This window comes from Crinia signifera, chromosome 6 (genome assembly GCF_055691185.1).
Source record: "Crinia signifera chromosome 6, ASM5569118v1, whole genome shotgun sequence".
Classification (NCBI taxonomy): Eukaryota; Metazoa; Chordata; class Amphibia; order Anura; family Myobatrachidae; genus Crinia; species Crinia signifera.
The window spans coordinates 143,705,103-143,724,026 of NC_139222.1; the positions used below are offsets into that span (position 1 = coordinate 143,705,103).

Consider the following 18,924-nt stretch of genomic DNA (forward strand, 5'->3'; position numbering starts at 1 on the left):
GTGTATACAATATTGTATACAATAATTGTAACGTGTATGGGCACAGTGGCAAACGCAGGATTTTCAGAAGGGGGTTTCCAGAGGGGCGGAGCAAAGCACGGAGATGGACACTTAGGTGACCCAGTATATGCCGGGTCAGTTAAAGTATTATAGATAGACCAATATATATATATATATATATATATATATATATCAAAAGAAAAGTCCAATTAGCGCGCAAGTCCTTGTTCTTTTTATAGCAGGAATGAAACTGGCTTCTTCCACACAGAATATCACAGCACTTCAGGTCATATGAGACCGGCAGCTTCCTCAAATTACCCTTGCGGGCACCTGGATTCTCAGGTAGTGGATTTTCTAAGAGAAGAAAAGAGGAGCGCTCCAAATAGTGCTTTATCTTTTTTTTATTTTTCAGCACAATTAAATATCCGACAGGTACACTTCAAAATAGCATCACGTACCGCAATGAACGGTTAGGCACAACCGCGGGTGATAAACAGCATAAATCAAAGCTGACAAGCAGCTGAATAGCAGGATGTCTGGATACAAGTGCTCTCACCACTCTCTCCAACACGGAGTTCAGACCGACGCCAGGCCACGCCCCTACGCGTTTCGTCACGAGGACTTCGTCAGAGGGCTGGGGTATATATATATACATACATACAGGGGCGTCAACAGCAGCAGTGTAGACCCCTGGGCATAGCAATGTATTGTATATTATATCAACCGCTCAGCATGTAGGGCCTGGATCAGTAATTTCCACTAACTACCCCTTTACTGCACAGATGGTGGGAGATGGGGTGGGAGAAGGGGGCATTGGGCTGAATGAAGGGGCCCTGATACATAACTTCCAGGGTGGTAGAGGATGTTTAATATGCAGAGGAGGGGTGTATAGTGGAGTGGGCTTATTATTCATAATTTTCTGGTGGGAGGACAGCTTGCTTGACTGCAGATATCTCCAGTTCCCAGAAATAAAGTTATTAGATTTTAATGGATTTAAAAACTAGAGAATCCCACCTACCAAATGGTATTGGGGACTAGGGGATCAGAGTTCAGGAGGCAGAGCAATCTGCCAACGAGTATATAAAACTACATACCAGGTGTGTGGAGCTGGAGCAGTAACCAGCTGCTGGAAGGCTGATATCTCTGGTTCTGGGAACAGTAGAGACAAGCTACTAATGTCCACCAATGGGGGAGAGTCCCAGCTTTCGGAATATACCCTCAAAGAAACTCTGAGTCAGAAAGAACCTGAAATATCTGACTTGGAAGAGCAATTAACAGGCTTGGATGGGGACCACTGCTTTGATGTCAGATATCTCCGGTTCCCAAGGGCCGATTTTTAAAATTCTTGTACCCATGGAAAGAGGAGACCCTCAGCTTTCAGCCTAGGGCCCTTAGACTCCTGGGGGGGTTTCTGGGTACTCAGAAACCCCCCCTGCTGATCGGCCTGGTTAGTATATTTCCAAACCTTGGATTTGCTGCTATGGGAAACAGTTCTCATCAAGTCACTCTCTGTAACACACGTTTATATAAATGTTATATTATTATGTCTGCTATTATCTGCCCATGGACACGCTGCGTGACACCTGACAAAAGACCGTTCATAACTAATAATACATATGTCATAACAATAATGTCCCGTTGTTTTGCTGTGGGCCAGGCCTGGGCTGCACCCCCGGCTTCTCCTGCACTCTCCGCCCAGCAGAGGGCGGTCACTCCGAGGCCTTGTCAGGCGCTGCACCGCAGGATGTCGGAGGCAGCAGGCGCCGCTTCTCCCGAGGATCCATGGAGCAAAGTAAGGAGGGCGGCGTAGGACAGAGCGGGGATGTTAGATCTGCGAGGCCCCGGGAGAGGTACGGGACTGGGGGCTGGGGATAGCCGGGAGATCGTCAGTGTTCATGTGTAACGCTGTCATCCGTATGTCCTTCCCTGCTCATAACTATTTAGGGACTCTTAACACATTTTCTTATGGCTACGCTTAAACCATGTCTCCTAGCATCCTATGTGCAGTGTCCTCACGGCAGCCTGTCGTATTTAAGCAATATAATGAATGCTTATCATATGTTATTAATCCCTACTGTGTATTATTTTTGTATATTTCGAATAGTCTGAGTAGCCTCATACTATTTTATTATTGTACTGTGGTAGCGGCTAAGGGCCTTATTCGAGTTCACTCTTTCAGACAAAATCCTTCTTAGATGGACAAAACCATGTGCACTGCAGGTGGGGCAGATGTAACTTGTGCAGATCTAATTAGATTTGGGTGGGGTTTTACTTCAAAGTGAGATCTATATTGCAGTGTTAAAATAAAGCAGCCAGTATTTACCCTGCAAAGAATCACCAAAAAATCACCAAATCTATTTCTATCTGTACATGTTACATCTGCCCCCCTGCAGTGCACATGGTTTTGTCCATCTAAGAAGGATTTTGTCAGAAAGCGTGAACTCGAATAAGGTCCTAAAGGGGTGACTCCAATTCATTTAGTCCAGCCATGACATAACTCCTGTTTGCTCACATCTCCCCCATTGTATGTGAAGTTTGGTGTACAATAACCCCAAAACCTGGGAAATTTTAAATACATTCTCTAAAAAAGGTAAAAATGTTTGCTGTTAATATTTAGAACCCATTCTGAAATGTAGAACCTGGAGCAGGTCTTGAAAAGCTGATCTAAATTTTCTATATTTATTAGAAGTCGTCTTTTGTGCTAGTTTCCTGGACTATGTACAGCACTATCTTAAGACAGAGAGGCCAGGGGCAGATGTACTAAAGCAGTGTACACGTGGGCTGGAAGCATAGCGATATTGAAATGACGATGCGTATGTTATACACAGCCCAGATCCCAAGTGACAGGGGCTATTCTCCCTATTTGGGGTCCACAACCCCCATAGAGGGAGATTAGAACCCGCAAAGGGCTTCTTTGCATTGGCCTCCCTGTCGAAGCACTGGCAGACGGGATCCCGATTCAGACCGCCATACCACACCCCTGCAGAACCTGGTATGCATCTCAAACACTGTAATGGAACAGAGAAATCTCTTTCAGGACCCTTTTGTGCAGTCTGTAATGCAGTCCTTGGAATGATGAACAGTATTAGAACTTTTGCAATGCTAGTCTGAGATGACAATTTTTTTTGTTATATTGTCGATGACCTTTACTGATTATTTTCTTAATTTTCTGTTCTCTTCTATACAAGTGGGCTGTATATTAATATTTGTGACTGTACCGGGATTGACAATCCTGGTTACGCCAGGCATAATCATTTTTACATGATAAACCTGCTTTGTATCAAACTTATACCGGGACTGCACTTTTAAAAAGACTCAGTACATGATACTGCTTATGCGCGCAAATTCACTTGGGAGAATGAGGCGGGATCATAAGATCCCTCTCCTCTGAAAATGCAAAAGCAGCTACCCTTTTGTGATAAAGCTTTGAAAACTGCACATTTTAGAGCTTGGTATTTAGGGAACAGGCTGCTGTCCCCATTGAGAATAATGAGGTCTACTAAGTGTGTATGTACTGTATGTATGTGTGTGTATATATTTACATATTTATTTTAATAATCACTTTATTTATTAAATTTCAGCCTGATACCTCTTTCAGCGATAATGTTGTGGATGCAGGTAAGAACGTGTTTTTCGTTACTGTAACCTTTTCTCTCTAGTTCCCCATCGATAATAACGTTTTTAGAAATTTGAATGATTTTTCATGTTTGTATAAATTAATAAATTATTACATTAGTATAGAAGAAGATAATCCACAAATAAGGCTTTTGTGAACATGGCACTTAATTATTTTTTTTTTTTTTATGTGTTAAGGTGCCCATACACAGTGCGGCCGGGCAGTGCGATGAGATGCGTGCTCCCGTGCACATCCCATTGCACAGCACATAAAGTCTGTGCAGCTGTGCTTTTAGTACAGGTTGAGTATCCCTTATCCGAAATGCTCGGGACCACGAGCATTCCAAATAAGGGATTTTTACGGTTTTTGGAATATATATATTTTTTTACAGTACATACTTACCTGTCCCCGATGGTCCCTCGGCATCCATGGAGTCCTCTGATATTCATGGCAGGCCTTCAGCTTCATCTTCGGTGTCTCCAGTGGTCCCAGGAGTGCATTATGCGAGTTCCCAGGCGCGCTGGTGACGTCACCGGTGTACATGGGAACTCGCGCAATGCACTCCTGGGACCGCTGGGGATAAAGCTGAAGGCCTGCCGTGGATGCCAGGGGACTAGGTAAGTATAAAAAGGGGGGGCATTTTTTTAAATGCAGACATGACTGGTAATCCTTACAGTTCTACAGTATTTTGCAGATGGGCACTCTACATTATTAGGAAGTATTTGGAGAACAAAAATATGTTTAACATGTCTTAATGTATTGTCACAACCTGATTATAGGTCACATCATGGAACGAAAAGGAAGTCTAGTATCCAGAGCAAACAGCATTGGCTCTACCAGTGCCTCTTCTGTTCCTAACACAGGTATAATGCATTTGGTCTGGCCATTCTCTGTGATTCATGATGTCATAAGACTACAGTTCAGTTTGCATGTTTTTATTGAAACATGGTGCTTTTTAATGGGAAATGCAGTATATGGAAATTTCTCCCAGTCATGTAATGCTTTCATGCCAAGGATTCATAGGTTCTAACCTATGTACCAGGAAATAAAATAGTTAATTTGTACAGGACCTAAAATGACCCTAAGCCCTAATTCTGTTACTTAAGTTGAAACTATATACATTTATTGTGGAAACTTGTAAAGTGATTTGTTTTTATGGATGTAATTCATATATACCAATGTGTCCTGCTACAGCCTTGCTGAATAACGTACGTAGCCCGAGTTCCGTCTCCTGACATTCACAGGTGCGAGTGTACACAGTGCCAAACTTGCCCATTAGGCAGCGGTACATGTTTCGGGGGAGGCACTTGGATACCTGTGATGGTACTGTCAGCCCCCCCTTTCCCCACTGTTGGCGTGCTTTGGGAATTCCTTGAGGTATTGGAGCGTCCTCTAGTTGGATGCAAGAGGATATGATTTAAAAAAATATATATATATATTTTTTTAACTCACTGTAAAATCTCTTCCTCCAAATCCATCTGGGGGATGCTGAGCTTCTAATCCGACTGGTTTGGCTTTCTTGCCAGTTTATTCTTACAGGTGGTTTGGTTTAGTTTTTAATGGCTCGTGCTGCTGTTTTCCTCCCAGCATATTTGCTAAATGTAGACTGAGATACTGCTAATAGGGGAGGAGTTATATTCAGGGCCGGCGCCACCACTAGGCAGCTCTAGGCATTTGCCTAGGGCGCCGGCACCTGGAGGGCGGCAGTTCGCCCCTCACCCCCAGCGAACTGTGTAAAAAAATTGCTGTCCCTGCAGTGCTGGGGCGGTCAGGGGTGTCCGTGCCGTAGGGGTACCTGCGGCGCCGTCATGTGTATAAAAGCTGGCTGCGGCCGGCGGGGTCCCTGTAGTGAATAGCAAATAACTAGTGCTATGCGCGCGGCGGCGCGGGAAGCGCTAGTTATTTGCTATTCACTACAGGGACCCCGCCGGCCGCAGCCAGCTTTGTACACATGACGGCGCCGCAGGTACCCCTACAGCACGGACACCCCTGACCGCCCCAGCACTGCAGGTACGCCGGGGCAGCAATTTTTTGCACTGGTACCACCCCCCCCTCCCTCCCCCCCGGCACCGGGGTGCCCCCACCCCGACTCGCCTGGGGCGCTCCGGTGCCTTACACCGGCCCTGGTTATATAGGGGAATAAACCAGCTTTTAACTATTTAGTGCAAGACACCAAAGCCCACACTATATATATATATATATATTATGCATCATTTTCTGTAAACCCAGCAGGTTGTTTTTTATTTTACTTTATTGTTGCATTGAGATAAAAGGAAGTTGTGGAAATGAGGAACTGCAGTGTGAAGACGTGGTGTTACAGTAGTGGTTCTGCAGAGTAATGTGATAAAAGTAGTGTTAGGAATTTTTTTTTCTTGAGGACTAATACAATCCTTAAATTATGTTACTGTACATCGGCCTTTCATTCCATCCACATTTTACTTAACTTTCTCTGGAGCTATTTTTGGAGTATTTCTATGAAGCTATTTACTTATCTACAGAAAAATTATAAATGATACTAATAATTGATAAGGAATGCTAGAAAAAGTAAAAACTAAAGAAGCACCTAAAATGTAGAGATATACTGCTGTAGAGACTGGTAGGTGTGTGTGTGTGTGTGTGTGTTCATCACATACTAAATTGTTCGGGCATCAACAATCCTTGCACGACCAAGTACCTTTTCTTCGGTGTAGACAAAAACCACACATCTTAACTTTTGTGGATTCTCTTTTGCTTTGAGATACCGCCATGACTGGCTAATTTTAGATATTTTTGTTAAGGAGTTTTGCAAATAATACAGTGGCCATTTAATGTGGGGTGTCTTACACCTGATTCTACATTCACATTACAACACCAGTTGAGTGCCGCCAGCCTTCTTTTTCTATAGATAGATATTATAAAATACTATTTTTGGCAGTTGCCTTGTACCATAGAGAGAGAGGAAAAATACACGTAACTTTCTTTAGGGTGACTATGGAATCTATGTGTGTGTGTCCCCTCAACCCCCCTAGCCCGATGCATGATCGACAATACTTGTTCCCCAACCTCAGATGACGAGGATAGCGATTATCGCCAGGAGAGCATCAAGGATGCCTTTAAAGATAGACGCAGACGTGCACACACTCAAGCTGAGCAGAAGCGGAGGGACGCTATTAAGGTAAGCAGTTATAAATACCATGACAATCTACAATATGCATCCGTTACTGTATGCCTTTCTATAACGGAAATATAAGGTGTCCAGTAATTTATGTAGAAACGTCGTTACGGAGAAAGATTTTCAATAGCTTCACCCTTTGATTGCCAATATCTGTGAGAGATGTGCAAAATTGCTGCTTAAAATACCAGCGTCGCACACATTCAAAGATTATATTTCCTATATAAGGTAAACATTACAGGTCATTTAATTAATAAAAATGTATGCTTGGCAATTTTCACACCTATTTTGATATTCACTTGGCGCACAAAGGGTTAAGTGAAGCAGAGAAGGGGAAGCCATAAGGGAGGAAGGGGGGAGAGTAACAATGCGGTACACATCCCAATAAGACAAAGATACAGTGCAGCATTAGACAGACCTTTCAAAGTGTGTCCTGCAATTTAACGCTCGTTTATTTTTTATTTTTTTTAAAGAGGACATTATTATTTTACTGCGGTCACTATAAAGTGCATTATTCATGACCTGTCACATTGCAGATGTGTCCTGCATGTACTGCAGTGCTTGTATACATAGAGCAATACACAGTATGATGTCCCTTGTATATAGTTGCTGGATTTCTGTGCTCTCTCCCATGTTGAGGAAAAAATGTCTTTGTGCGCTAGAACAATGTTTCTTGATGCATAGCTACATTAATAAATTATATATTCAAGCTAGAGTAAGCATGGGAAGTATCCATATAAACTGATATAATGGCTGTATGTGGTATCCAGCTGTAGTCTGTGCTGGTGGCAGGAGTTATTTTAGTGAGGATGGAATAGTGAGGATGGTCTGTAGCTGGCAATGATACATTAATATATTGTGCATTTATATGACAGGGCTTGTTACAGATTACCAGCCAATGGCACTGTTTCTATATATCTGTATATGGCTATGGTATTGCTCCATGTGCATCTGTCACAACATCCTGTGCCCATCAGTATGTTTACTTTCTGCTTCCATCCATGCAAGAACAATACATAAATCTTCCCATCATTACACAAGAATAAAGACCTTGTGTACAAACCATTTTCCCCTACAATTATGTGCCACAACGGAAAGGACGAGGTTACTTACCACTGACAAATATTGGGGACTATCAGATATTCTGCTTCATTACATACCTTGTCCTATGTTTAAGAACACCTGGTCTTGGATAATAAATAACTTATATAAATGGGCTAATTGACAATTTGTTATGTGGTTAGTCATCCTTCACAAAACCCAAGCCATTTCTAATAACCCACAAATCTTTCTGTAAATATTTTCAATTCTATAAAGCTGGGTACCCACAAGGTGATGTGTGTAACCAGTGAGATTGTGGGCGATGGGAGCCTGCATCGTTAGAGCATACACACTGGGCGATGCCAGTGTAGTGATGTCTTCCATCGGAGCTCTCATCGTTAGCAACTTAGCAGGTACACACTAGACAATTTGATCATTTTATTGTTCCAACCTGTCTCAATCTGCAAAATCATTTAAAAATCATGTTTTGAACTTTAACACTGGGTGTTGCATATTGCCAAATTGTACACATTCTGTTTCCCATATGAAGCAAATGTCAAGTGTGATATTGGTATGGCGGGGCTGCAGTCCGGGCAAGCAAGATATGGTTAGTACAGAAGGAAAGAAACAAAGGTCCCATATGAAGCAGCAATAATATTTAATTAATCTAATGTTAATCAGATAGTTATATAAAATATTTGGGGTTCCTGTGGGTTGCTGCACATGATTCATCATAATGACCTGTAATGTTTACCTTTTTATATAGGAAATATAATCTCTTTTAACATAACTTTTTTATTTGAATTTGTATAACAAATGTGAGAGACGCTGGCATTTTTAGCGGATATTTTGCATCTCCTCAGATGTTGGTACTCAAAAGGTTAACGAGCAGTTCACTAGTTCCTTCTGTCCCCCCCCCCCCCCCCCCCCAATCTGCTCCCACTATTGCCATCTGTTACTTTATGATGTTATGCAGTATGAATGTAAGTATAAGTTATGCAGTATGCATCAGTATGAGTTGCAGTTTTGTTAAACTTCTGTTGGCAGTGGAGGGCCAACCAGCACACCGGGTCCCACGCAAGAGTTTGTGGGAACATAGATATAGTGTATACCAGTGGTAGCCAACGCTAGCCCTCGAGAGCTACCAACAGTTCACATTTTCCAGACAACCTAGCTGCTGCACAGCTGCACTCATTAATCACTGACACATTTTAAAAGATCCACAGATGGAGCTAATTGGCTCACTTGTGATTCTGTGAGGAGACCTGCAAAACATGCACTGTTGGTAGCTCTCGAGGACTAGGGTTGGCTACCCCAGGTGTATACTATAACAGTGATGCACTCGCACATCACCATTTTCCTGCTGGTTGGACAGCCTAACTGTGAAGCCAGGCGCACACACCAGCCATGATTTTGATCGCAGTTATTGAATTGTCGAAAACAGGCGCTAGATTGTCTAATCTGCTGCCATTTTCGACAATACACGGCTGTTCCAATGTGTTGTAAAGTTTTCGACAGTTGAAAGATTGAATACAGACTGTCACATTGCTCTGTATTTCCGACTGTTATAAATGACATTGAATAAGCCCCCAAATGTCAAAAGCTGATGCTATGAATTGTAACTAATAAACAACTTTGTACCCCCCTCCCTGCAGAAAGGTTATGATGATTTACAGACCATAGTTCCTACTTGCCAGCAACAGGATTGTTCTATAGGTGCACAGAAGCTTAGCAAGGCAGTGGTCCTGCAGAAGAGTAAGTGTTTGTTCAGTTCCTTTCTATACTACATTAGATGTGTGTGTGTTAACGACATGAAATTGTCAATAATTTCCCTTGAACTCCCGGACAAACGATATATTGTATACACACTGTGTGTGTGTGTGTGTGTGTGTGTAATTACATGTTTGATGTATCAGGCATAGATTTAATTAGTCTGTACACACTGTGCAATGTGCTGAAAATAGCTGGTAGATTGAGCTGCATGCACTGCCAAAGTAAATTGGCTACTATTGGGAATTTCTCCAATATTTTCACTGCTTCATGTACCAGCCCCCTAGTGGCTCCAATGACGTGTTTATGTAGTTTGTGTGTGGAGTTGATGCTGTGAAAGTTTGAGCAGCAGCTGACTGTTGGCCCAGAAGTTATTCAAGCTACAGGAGATTGTGAAAACTGCCAGGGGCCACAGCAGTGTGGCATAACGTATACCTACAGCCTGCACTGTCTATACATTTAGCAGTGTCACTGCACGTTCTAATGCCTGCTACTACTCTTATGTGCCAATAAGTTGACTTCTGGCTAATTTCGCTACATCTTTCCCACAGCCATAGACTATATTCAGTTCCTGCACAAGGAGAAGAAAAAACACGAGGAGGAAGTTTCTACCCTGCGTAAAGAGGTCATGGCCTTAAAGATTATGAAATCGTAAGTTTTTGTTTGGAGAATGTTTTTTTGTTTTTTTAAATAAAGATTCTCCATACCGTTATTTAGACCCCCTTCCCCAGCAGGTTACGCCAATTTATTTCTGTTAACAATTATGTGTAAGCTCTGAGAGGTTATTTAGGCAAGAGTTTGTAATGGGTACTGTTAATTTCTTAACCACTTTCTATCAGGTGACAATCTATGCTCTATTTGTCAGCACTTCGACAAGTGCCTTCAGGTAAATAGACCTGGTCTCCAAGTCGCCCGCCCACAAAGCTGGCTTACGAGCCTGCTGCGTGAGGGCAGGCCTCTACTTGGGGTACCCCAGCATGAGAGGCCATCCATTTGCTTTGCTTTTTTTAGCAAGAGACTTAAATGGGGTCCTTGGAGTGCGCATGGATAAGAGATGAGGTCTCCCAGAGCTATGATGTATACCGTAGGGGCATCCTCCAACCCAGAGTTGTTCTGCCATTCAATAGCCCTTGAAGAACTAAAGTGTCCTCTGCTGGACTCCTGCGTTATCACCCCATCCCAGGTCTAGGTGAGGCAATGGCTACTTTGCTGGCCTCTTGGTTCATTCTACCTCTCCTCATCCTAAAACAAAAAGAGGGATTTTTGGGTCAAACAATCTCGAGCGCTAAAGGTGCGTACACACGGGGGCGATTTTATATAATATCGCGGGAAATATGGTCGCTAAGCGACCATATTGCCCACGATGGGAGTGTGCACCGGCGATTTATCGCCGGGTGCGCGCTCCCGTTTTTACCCCTGTAGTGATCGCGGGAACATGCTCCTGCGACCAGCTGATTACCACTGCCGGGCTCCCCCCGGCAGTTTCTTTTTCATCAGCGACCATCTCTGGTCGCTGATGAACAGGAGAAACTGCCATATATTGCTCAGCCATATATGGCTGAGCAATATATCTCCCCCGTGTGTACGGGGCTTTAAAGTAGTTCTGCTGCTGCTGAACCTCGAAAATGATAGCTCAACTGTGTACTATCCAGAAAATTAATTTTTAAAGAAAATAAATTAGAGATAGCAGAGTGCTGGACTAGATGTCTGAAATATACAGTACTTACAATTTAGAACAATTGCACATGAGTTAAAAAAAAACTTTATCGTCTCAAATTCAAATAAAAACTTTATTTAATTTTTTTTTTAAAGTTCACACAATCTCTTTTTTTATATCAAGAAGCAAAAGAAAGTCATAAAAAAAAAAAGTAAAAAAGTCACAAATGCAGGAACGCGGTGTAAATAAATTAGAGCCCAACAGACCTTCGGGGTAATGTAATGCTAATGGTAATGCTGATACTTAATTTGTTACCCTTACATGGCTGTTATATGCTGGCCGGTGAAACTACACAAGTTACCCTACTCCCTCCCTCCCCCCCCCCCCCCCCCCCCCCCCCCCCCCCCCCCCCCCCCCCCCCCCCAGTGGAGCAAATTTTATATGCAATGCACAAGCAATTATCTCAAGACCTCAAGAGGTCTCTAACTCCTTCTTCTAGTGTGGTTCCTTCAGTCCCACCTGCATTCACTTTGACATTTTCTACTAGGCTGGCTGTCTTGATATAATCTGTGGCCTGCATTCCCAGGGTCCACAATTTGGAGTGTTTCCAAAGGTGCCAAGTCTTCCCCTATGGCTAGTGGGCCCTTTGTCTAGACATCTTTCTGCTTCTGGATCGGCACTTGCCATCCATCATCAGGGTGGCATCTTAGCACATTTGAAGTCCACATGTACTCAGGACACCATGGCAGTTTGGTGCAACTTCCGTCTAATGTTCATCCACTGCTCCACCGGTCCTCCACAAGTTGTAGTTGGTATGGCACGGTGATCCTTGTGGTTTCAGTGTGGCCACAAAAAGCCTTAGTTCGTGGATTTTCTTGGCTATTCCATAGATTCTTCCTGGCGTCTACCACCATGGCACTGTATTCTGTTGCAGGGGCTTTTGCTTCTGCCTGGATCTTGCCCATCTCTCTTTTGATGAGAGCTACAGGGCCATCTATCCTGAAAGCTAGGGGGCTGTCATGATTGGTAATTCATTCCATGCTTAATGCCTGTTAACCATCTTGTGTCACAATTTATCATCTGGGTCTGGTGACTTCCTTCACCTAGAGTTCGGCTGGAAGTTTTACACCTAGTTTTGACTTTTGTGGGTGGATCCAGATTTGGGCTTTGGCCTATCTTCTTTAATGGTGTATTCCCCTCCCCTTTTTTTTTTTTTTGCACTCTTCAGGGGGCTTATTGTATGGTCGCTTGTTAAACAGACTTTTCAACAAGGTGTTTATAATGTAGATTTCTGGAACTTGACTTAATTATTTGGGCTCTGATTTAGCCTTCTGGGGAGATATTGAATTTATTTAGCTAATGTAGGCTGAACTATATAAATAACCTATAATACCTCCACCACACGTGTGCAAAACTTGCATTAAGGTTGGAAATTATTTAGCCAGTTTGAATGCGGGAGTCATCTGCAAGTGTGAAATCCCCATCACTGTAAGGTGCGGCAGTGTCAGACCGATACTCGGCACCTACTTGAATTCCTCCTAAGAAAATTCTATAACTTATTATTATCAAATATACTCCTATCTTTTAGCCAGCAGATGCAATGTTTTTAGGGATACCCTTCCTCTATTGTAAACCATGAGTGCAGATGTAACATTGTAGGACAAGGCTGTCCATAGCAATGTAAATTTTCAAAAACTCAATGGTACTTTATGGAAATGTATCTTTTTTCTTTTGCAGAAATTATGAACAGATTGTTAAAGCTCATCAGAATAACCCACATGAAGGGACAGATCATGTACCTGACCAAGTGAAATTCAGTGTGTTTGAAGGCATCATGGACTCTTTGTTTCAAACATTCAATGCTTCCATCTCTGTGAACAGTTTCCAGGAGTTGTCGGCTTGTGTCTTCAGCTGGATAGAGGAACACTGTAAGCCTCAGGTATGCAGCCCTCTTTAATTAAACTTTTTGTAATCAAAATTTGTACTAATAATATAACTATTAGGATGCAGGCAGCATGTCAACAATAGATCGACACATGAAAGGTCAACATACCTTACGGTGATACACAATCGGTCGACATAATTTTTTTTTTTTATCATTTTTCAAAACAGGTGTTTTTTTTTTGTTTAAATACTTTCCTATCCAAGTGGCCGTAGTGGGAGAATATAAGTGTGTTGAGCATAGCTAGGTACCGTGCCCTGAGCATGGCGAGCAAAGCGTTGCACTTATACAGTGTCCATGTTGACATAGACACCAACAAAAACAGTGAAGAACTAATGTCAGACTTTTCTCTGTCAATCTTTTTATTGTGCTGACCCTATGGCCTGTCAACACTATGACCTATATCCCTATTTGCTATCTGTAGCCTTGGTAGATACGGAGTAGTATTGCCAGATGATGCCTGACTCGTGTAGAGAATAAGTGGTCTCTCGCGCACACAGGGATCTGTGCATTTATTTTGGCAAATAACACTATACACCATCTGTTCAGTCAATTAAAATTCCCTTCTGTTTTAGAACATTCATCATGCCCTGGTTTAAAAACGATACTTTATAGCCCCACCCCTTTTCCGTTTCCTTCCTCTTTGGAGGTCACTGGGTTACACTGCCCCATGCAACAATAAAGAAACACAAATCACATGTTAGTCATAGTACTGAGATCTCATTGTGACATTATGTAAACCAGAATAGGTGTTTTTTTGTTTTTAATCTAGCGATTGGCATAACTTCATCCCTGTCCCAGAGGCAAGTTAGAGTTTAGTACCCCACACCCAACCCCTTGAACAAATGGGGAAAATCTATAATTTGGGGCTGGTACAGAGGTGACAGGACTTAAGGTGGCCATACATCAGAAAGATATTGTACCCAATCATACAATCTCAATTGATTGTAAGATGGATTGTATGCAGATTGTGTGCACATCTTGTGTACACAATTATACAATCAATCAGCAGATGGATTGTATGACTGATTGTATGATGGATTGTGAGTAGATTGTGTGTCCAAAAAGCACCTAGGACTTCCGGGGATTTTAAGGGAAATTGTACACAATCATGAGCGCAATCGATCTTAAGATCAATCTTTCTGATGTATGGCCAGCTTAAGAGGGACCATGCCAATACTGAGATGAAAGGAACAGTGGGGCCAGGACAGATTAAGACCGAGGGGGTGAAAACAGCCGGGACAGGAGAGATGGGTGACCTGACCTGGGCAGAGGGGACACAAAGGACAGGGACAGAACCATAACATGGGTGACCTGGATAAAAGAGAGAGGACAGGGCCACAACCCGTGTCAGAACAGAAGAGCCAGATGATAGAACCAGGACAAAGTCATGAATTCAGAACTGGCATTAAAGGCCAGTTGGCAGCCAAACTCCCTATACTGGATATACACTGTAACCCTCCCTCCAGTTCCAGTCACCACCAGCTATATGTACTGCAGCTGCTCAGAGCCTACCCCTAGACAAGGTGGGTGCCACTGATGTGAGTAGCATGAGCCAGAAGAGGTTGTAGATGCAGGCTGGGTTGTGCATGGTCATAAAAGTATCTAACCTCTTGGGCAGCCGTCTCTGTGACCCCTTAGGGCTGTTTCACACACTCTGGTGAAACACGCACGGACAAAAGCCATGCACAGTAGTTAATAATGGACAGGAGTGTGTCTATTCACACGGGATGGCTGTGGCCATCCCGATCATTGTAAACTTCTGTGCACGGCCTGGGCCGATGTCAACCGTAGCGTGTTAAACCACCCTTACCCCCCCTTCTTAATCGGCTCAGCAATCACCATGTAAAACAAATAGTAAGCTGGAGTCATATAAAATGATAGAGTGCTGGAAGAAGTACTATTATTGTATAGGATTTCAGAAACAACAATAGCTGAGCAGGATGTGTGTTGTGAAGAGGCATGCATGGAACGTCTGGGATGGAGACAGGTGGCAACTGGCTCCGCTGTCTTCAGCAGTTCCTCACCTATATATATGTGTGTAAAGTACACAGTATAATGGTTGATGTCATAGTGATTAGCAATTTTGCCTTACAGCACTGAGGGCCTTATTCTGGTTCACTCTTAGAGGCAAAATCCTTCTGAAATGGACAAAACCATGCTGCACTGGAGGTGGGGCAGATGTAACATGTGCAGATAGAATTTAGATTTGAGTGAGTTATTTTTTTCTGTGCAGGGAAAATACTGACGGCTTTAATTCTACACTGCAATATAGATCTACTTTGAAGAAAAACCCCAGCCAACTCTAATTCTATCTGCACATGTTACATCTGCCCCACCTGCAGTGCACATGGTTTTGTCCATTTGAGAAGGAATTTTCCTCTAAGAGTGAACCAGAATAAGGTCCTATGTTTCAATCTGTGCCCTGTCTGTACTGTTATCCATATGTTTACATGGCTTAAAGCCAGATGCTATGCTTTCTTGAATTAATTTCTCTTCTGACAAACAAACAACTAGGAAACTAAAGTTGGGTACACACTGGAGTGACAGGCGTTCGAACCAGTGCCCTTGAGCCCAGTTTCTGTATTCACAATAGAACTGGTTTTATGAAGGATGGAGTGTTCCGTCCTTTAGCATGGGTCTTCAAACTGTGGCCCTCCAGATGTTGTGAAACTACAAATCCCAGCATGCCTTGCCAGAGTTTTGCTATAAGGGAGTGTTAAAACTGTGGCAAAGCATGCTTGGATTTGTAGTTTCACAACATCTGGAGGGCCACAGTTTGAAGACCCATGCTTTATAAGCATAAACAAGGTGATCTTGCGACGGTTGCTAGCAACCACTGAAGCAATTAACCATCTGTACACACTCAGCAATTTGTCGTTACACAATGGCAAGTCGGCCCAATATCGCTCCAGTCTGTACCCAGCTTTTGTGTATAGCTCGGGGCAAGGGAATATAGTTTGTAAGCTCAAATCTGTGTCATATGTATGTACTAATATAAATAAATCTATTGTGGCAGACTAAGTCATAAAGAGTTAATAGTAATTTCAGGTTCTTCTTTCTCCAGACACTTCATGACATAGTGCGAAATGTCCTGCACCAGTTGAAGAGACCACTGTACTGAGACACACAGTCTTTTACTGGCACAAGACCACAAGGAGGTTATAGCAGATTACTGCGTAGTTAATGTTGATGGAATTACGATTGGACATTATCTGCATTTTAATAACTTTTCATAGCTACTCTGACATCATAAAAGACCGTCACTGGCCAGAATTATTGCAATGCTTCATGTCTTGCTAACATAGCATGAAATTGTTCTCTTCAAGTGACATTAGTCTTGTGAAATAAAATCATAATTTAATATCATACAAGAATAATACATATTGGTTGCTGTAGGGTTCACCCTCTGTTCAAAGCAAAAAGTATAGTGAACTCATAAATGAGCCCTTAATGTTTCTACTGACCAGTTTTTGTGAAGGCCCCCATCCACTGCTCAGATTTGGCCTGTTTTCAGATTCAGATGGATCTGACAGACCAATCTAAAAAAAAAAAAAGGGGGGCAAATCTGAGATTCCTCAGATCAGATGTGCGTCTGAGTCTCAAGGTGTGTACTCACGTACAGATTTTTCTGTGAGATCTATCTGGTGGGAACTAAAACCTGGTAATGTATGGGAGCATATGACAATCAAAAATTTCCACCCAAATGCAGGAAAACAGAAAAATATATATGCTTTGAGAAATTTGTTATCAGAATGATTGAAACTATTTAAGTGATCACGGTCTGTTTTCAAGCCTTTGGGAACAATTTTTTGATTGTCATTTGCTCCCATACATTTTCAGGTTTTTGTTCCCACCAGATAGATTAGACAGAAAAATCTGTACGTGTGTACGCACCTCTAAATCCATCTGACAAAAATATATTTGGTGCTACACCGAAGATCTGTCAGATCTGAAGCTTTCAGGGGGTTACCATAGATCTGATCAGATGTATCTGAAGTAAATAAATAGCTGAGGGTCAGATCATATAACCTGAAGAGAGTTCTAGCTTCAGATATGTCTGCTTAGTAGATGAGACTTCTTCTTGGCCTTGTCACTACAGGACCTGTACGTGTTTTTCAGTGTGGACTAGGCCTTGCTGCCCAAAGTAATCCACAACATTGATGCACTAAGAAAGGCAATACATTGATACCGGTCAATATTACTATAATTGATCTTTGGTAACATCATCCGCATGTTTTTCTAAAAGCAACCTGATGTCATTCTCACCTTATGCTGGGCTAGCTTTAGCCAAATCTGTTACATGTGATGGCAGGTGCCTCACATATGTATTGCTGTAGGCTTTGCCCATTATAGAAAACAAAAGTAGCATTTGCAGAGTCCTCACTTAGGGCGGGATGCTATATAGCAGAAATGCGGTAAAAACCCCGTTTTCGGGGTTTCTACCGCATCTCTATATGCTATATGGCGCCTCCGCAGTGTCAGCGCTGCGGAGGGAATCGCCAGCTAAAGCTGGCGAATCCCTGCAGAAGCCTATGGGCTTCTTACCGCAGCGCTGTTTGAGGGATCCGTCACGGATCCCTCCCAGCGTGCCCTGCGGCCGGCGCCGGGGTCTGCGCATGCGCAGATGGACTCCCGGGTCACAGACCCGGAAGTCCAGCGCCGGCACCGCATCGCAAGGGACAGCTCTTACCGCAAGAGCTGTCCCTTGCATGAATAACGGCATATGTTATAGCATATGCCGTTACTAATAATGCGGTAGCCGGCGATAATGGGCGCGGATGTTACAACATCCCGCCCTTACTGTAACTCATACACGTAATTGGTTACTGAGAACGAATGGGGCAGCATTTCAATTTACATAGAACAGCACCTTCTAGTGGCAGCAATTTGTACCATTTCATTTTGCAAGGCTTCAGCTTTGTTACTTCTATGTTGATGTCAAGTGGAATACTTAATTATATTCTGAGCTCTTATTACAGAGTAGATAAATTAACCATTTAAAAGCTGAATCTTTATTTATTTGTGTGAATATCCTCTTTGCACTGCTGATTTTATAAATTAAGGTTTCCAGTTTAAAGGGTTTTCTTCTGGGGAAATGTATTTTCAGGTTTTTTTTCAATTGCAAATAAAGTTGTTTAATAAATATTCTATATAAATTCCATATAAGTTGTTTATCTTGACTCTCTTTTTTTTTTTTTAATATTAAATTTTTATTGAGAATTTTTTTTTTTCAAAAACAAAAATAATAACAATAAAGCAGGGGGGTACAGAAAGGTAGCAAAAAGAAAGGGAAGGAGGGGGGAGGTAAGGAGGAACATTGCATAGTAAACGGCATTGTCTCACTTAGGACTACATGTCAGAGTAATACACCAATATTGCAGTCTGCATCCATTTAACCGGAAAGCATCGCTAGACATAACAACAGGAAACTACTGGGAGCTTAGTATTGATAGGTCTGGAGTGCTGCCGTGAATGTTCGGGTGGTCTGTCCCTTCCAGAAAGACAGACCATCCGAGCCACCTCAAGCATAGTGAGTTAGCAGAGGAGGAGTATTTGTCGTTGGTTGTTTCATAAATAAAATGTTTATGCACCTTGTTTTGAATACATTCTATAGACGGTATAGCCTCTGATTTCCACCCTTTAGCTATACAGGCCTTGGTGGCTATTAAGATGTGTCCTAGAATATATTGTTCTGCAGCTGAAAGCTGTAGTGGGAAAACATGAAGAAGCGCTATAGTTGGGTC

General features: G+C 42.5%; 1 protein-coding gene across 2 annotated transcripts; it reads left to right on the forward strand.

The window, feature by feature from the left end:
- Positions 1-1,648: 1,648 nt before the first annotated feature.
- MLX (MAX dimerization protein MLX) lies at positions 1,649-18,329 on the forward strand. 2 transcript variants are annotated; one of them, XM_083147505.1, is made up of 8 exons: positions 1,649-1,792; positions 3,582-3,618; positions 4,396-4,479; positions 6,664-6,770; positions 9,464-9,563; positions 10,130-10,229; positions 12,973-13,174; positions 16,245-18,329. In XM_083147505.1, exons 1-8 carry the CDS (start codon positions 1,745-1,747, stop codon positions 16,299-16,301), a joined length of 735 nt encoding a protein of 244 aa, XP_083003631.1. In that variant the 5' UTR covers positions 1,649-1,744; the 3' UTR covers positions 16,302-18,329. The 2 variants fall into 2 exon arrangements, with proteins under 2 accessions (XP_083003631.1, XP_083003633.1); XM_083147507.1 differs by having other exon boundaries at positions 1,736-1,850.
- Positions 18,330-18,924: the final 595 nt, after the last annotated feature.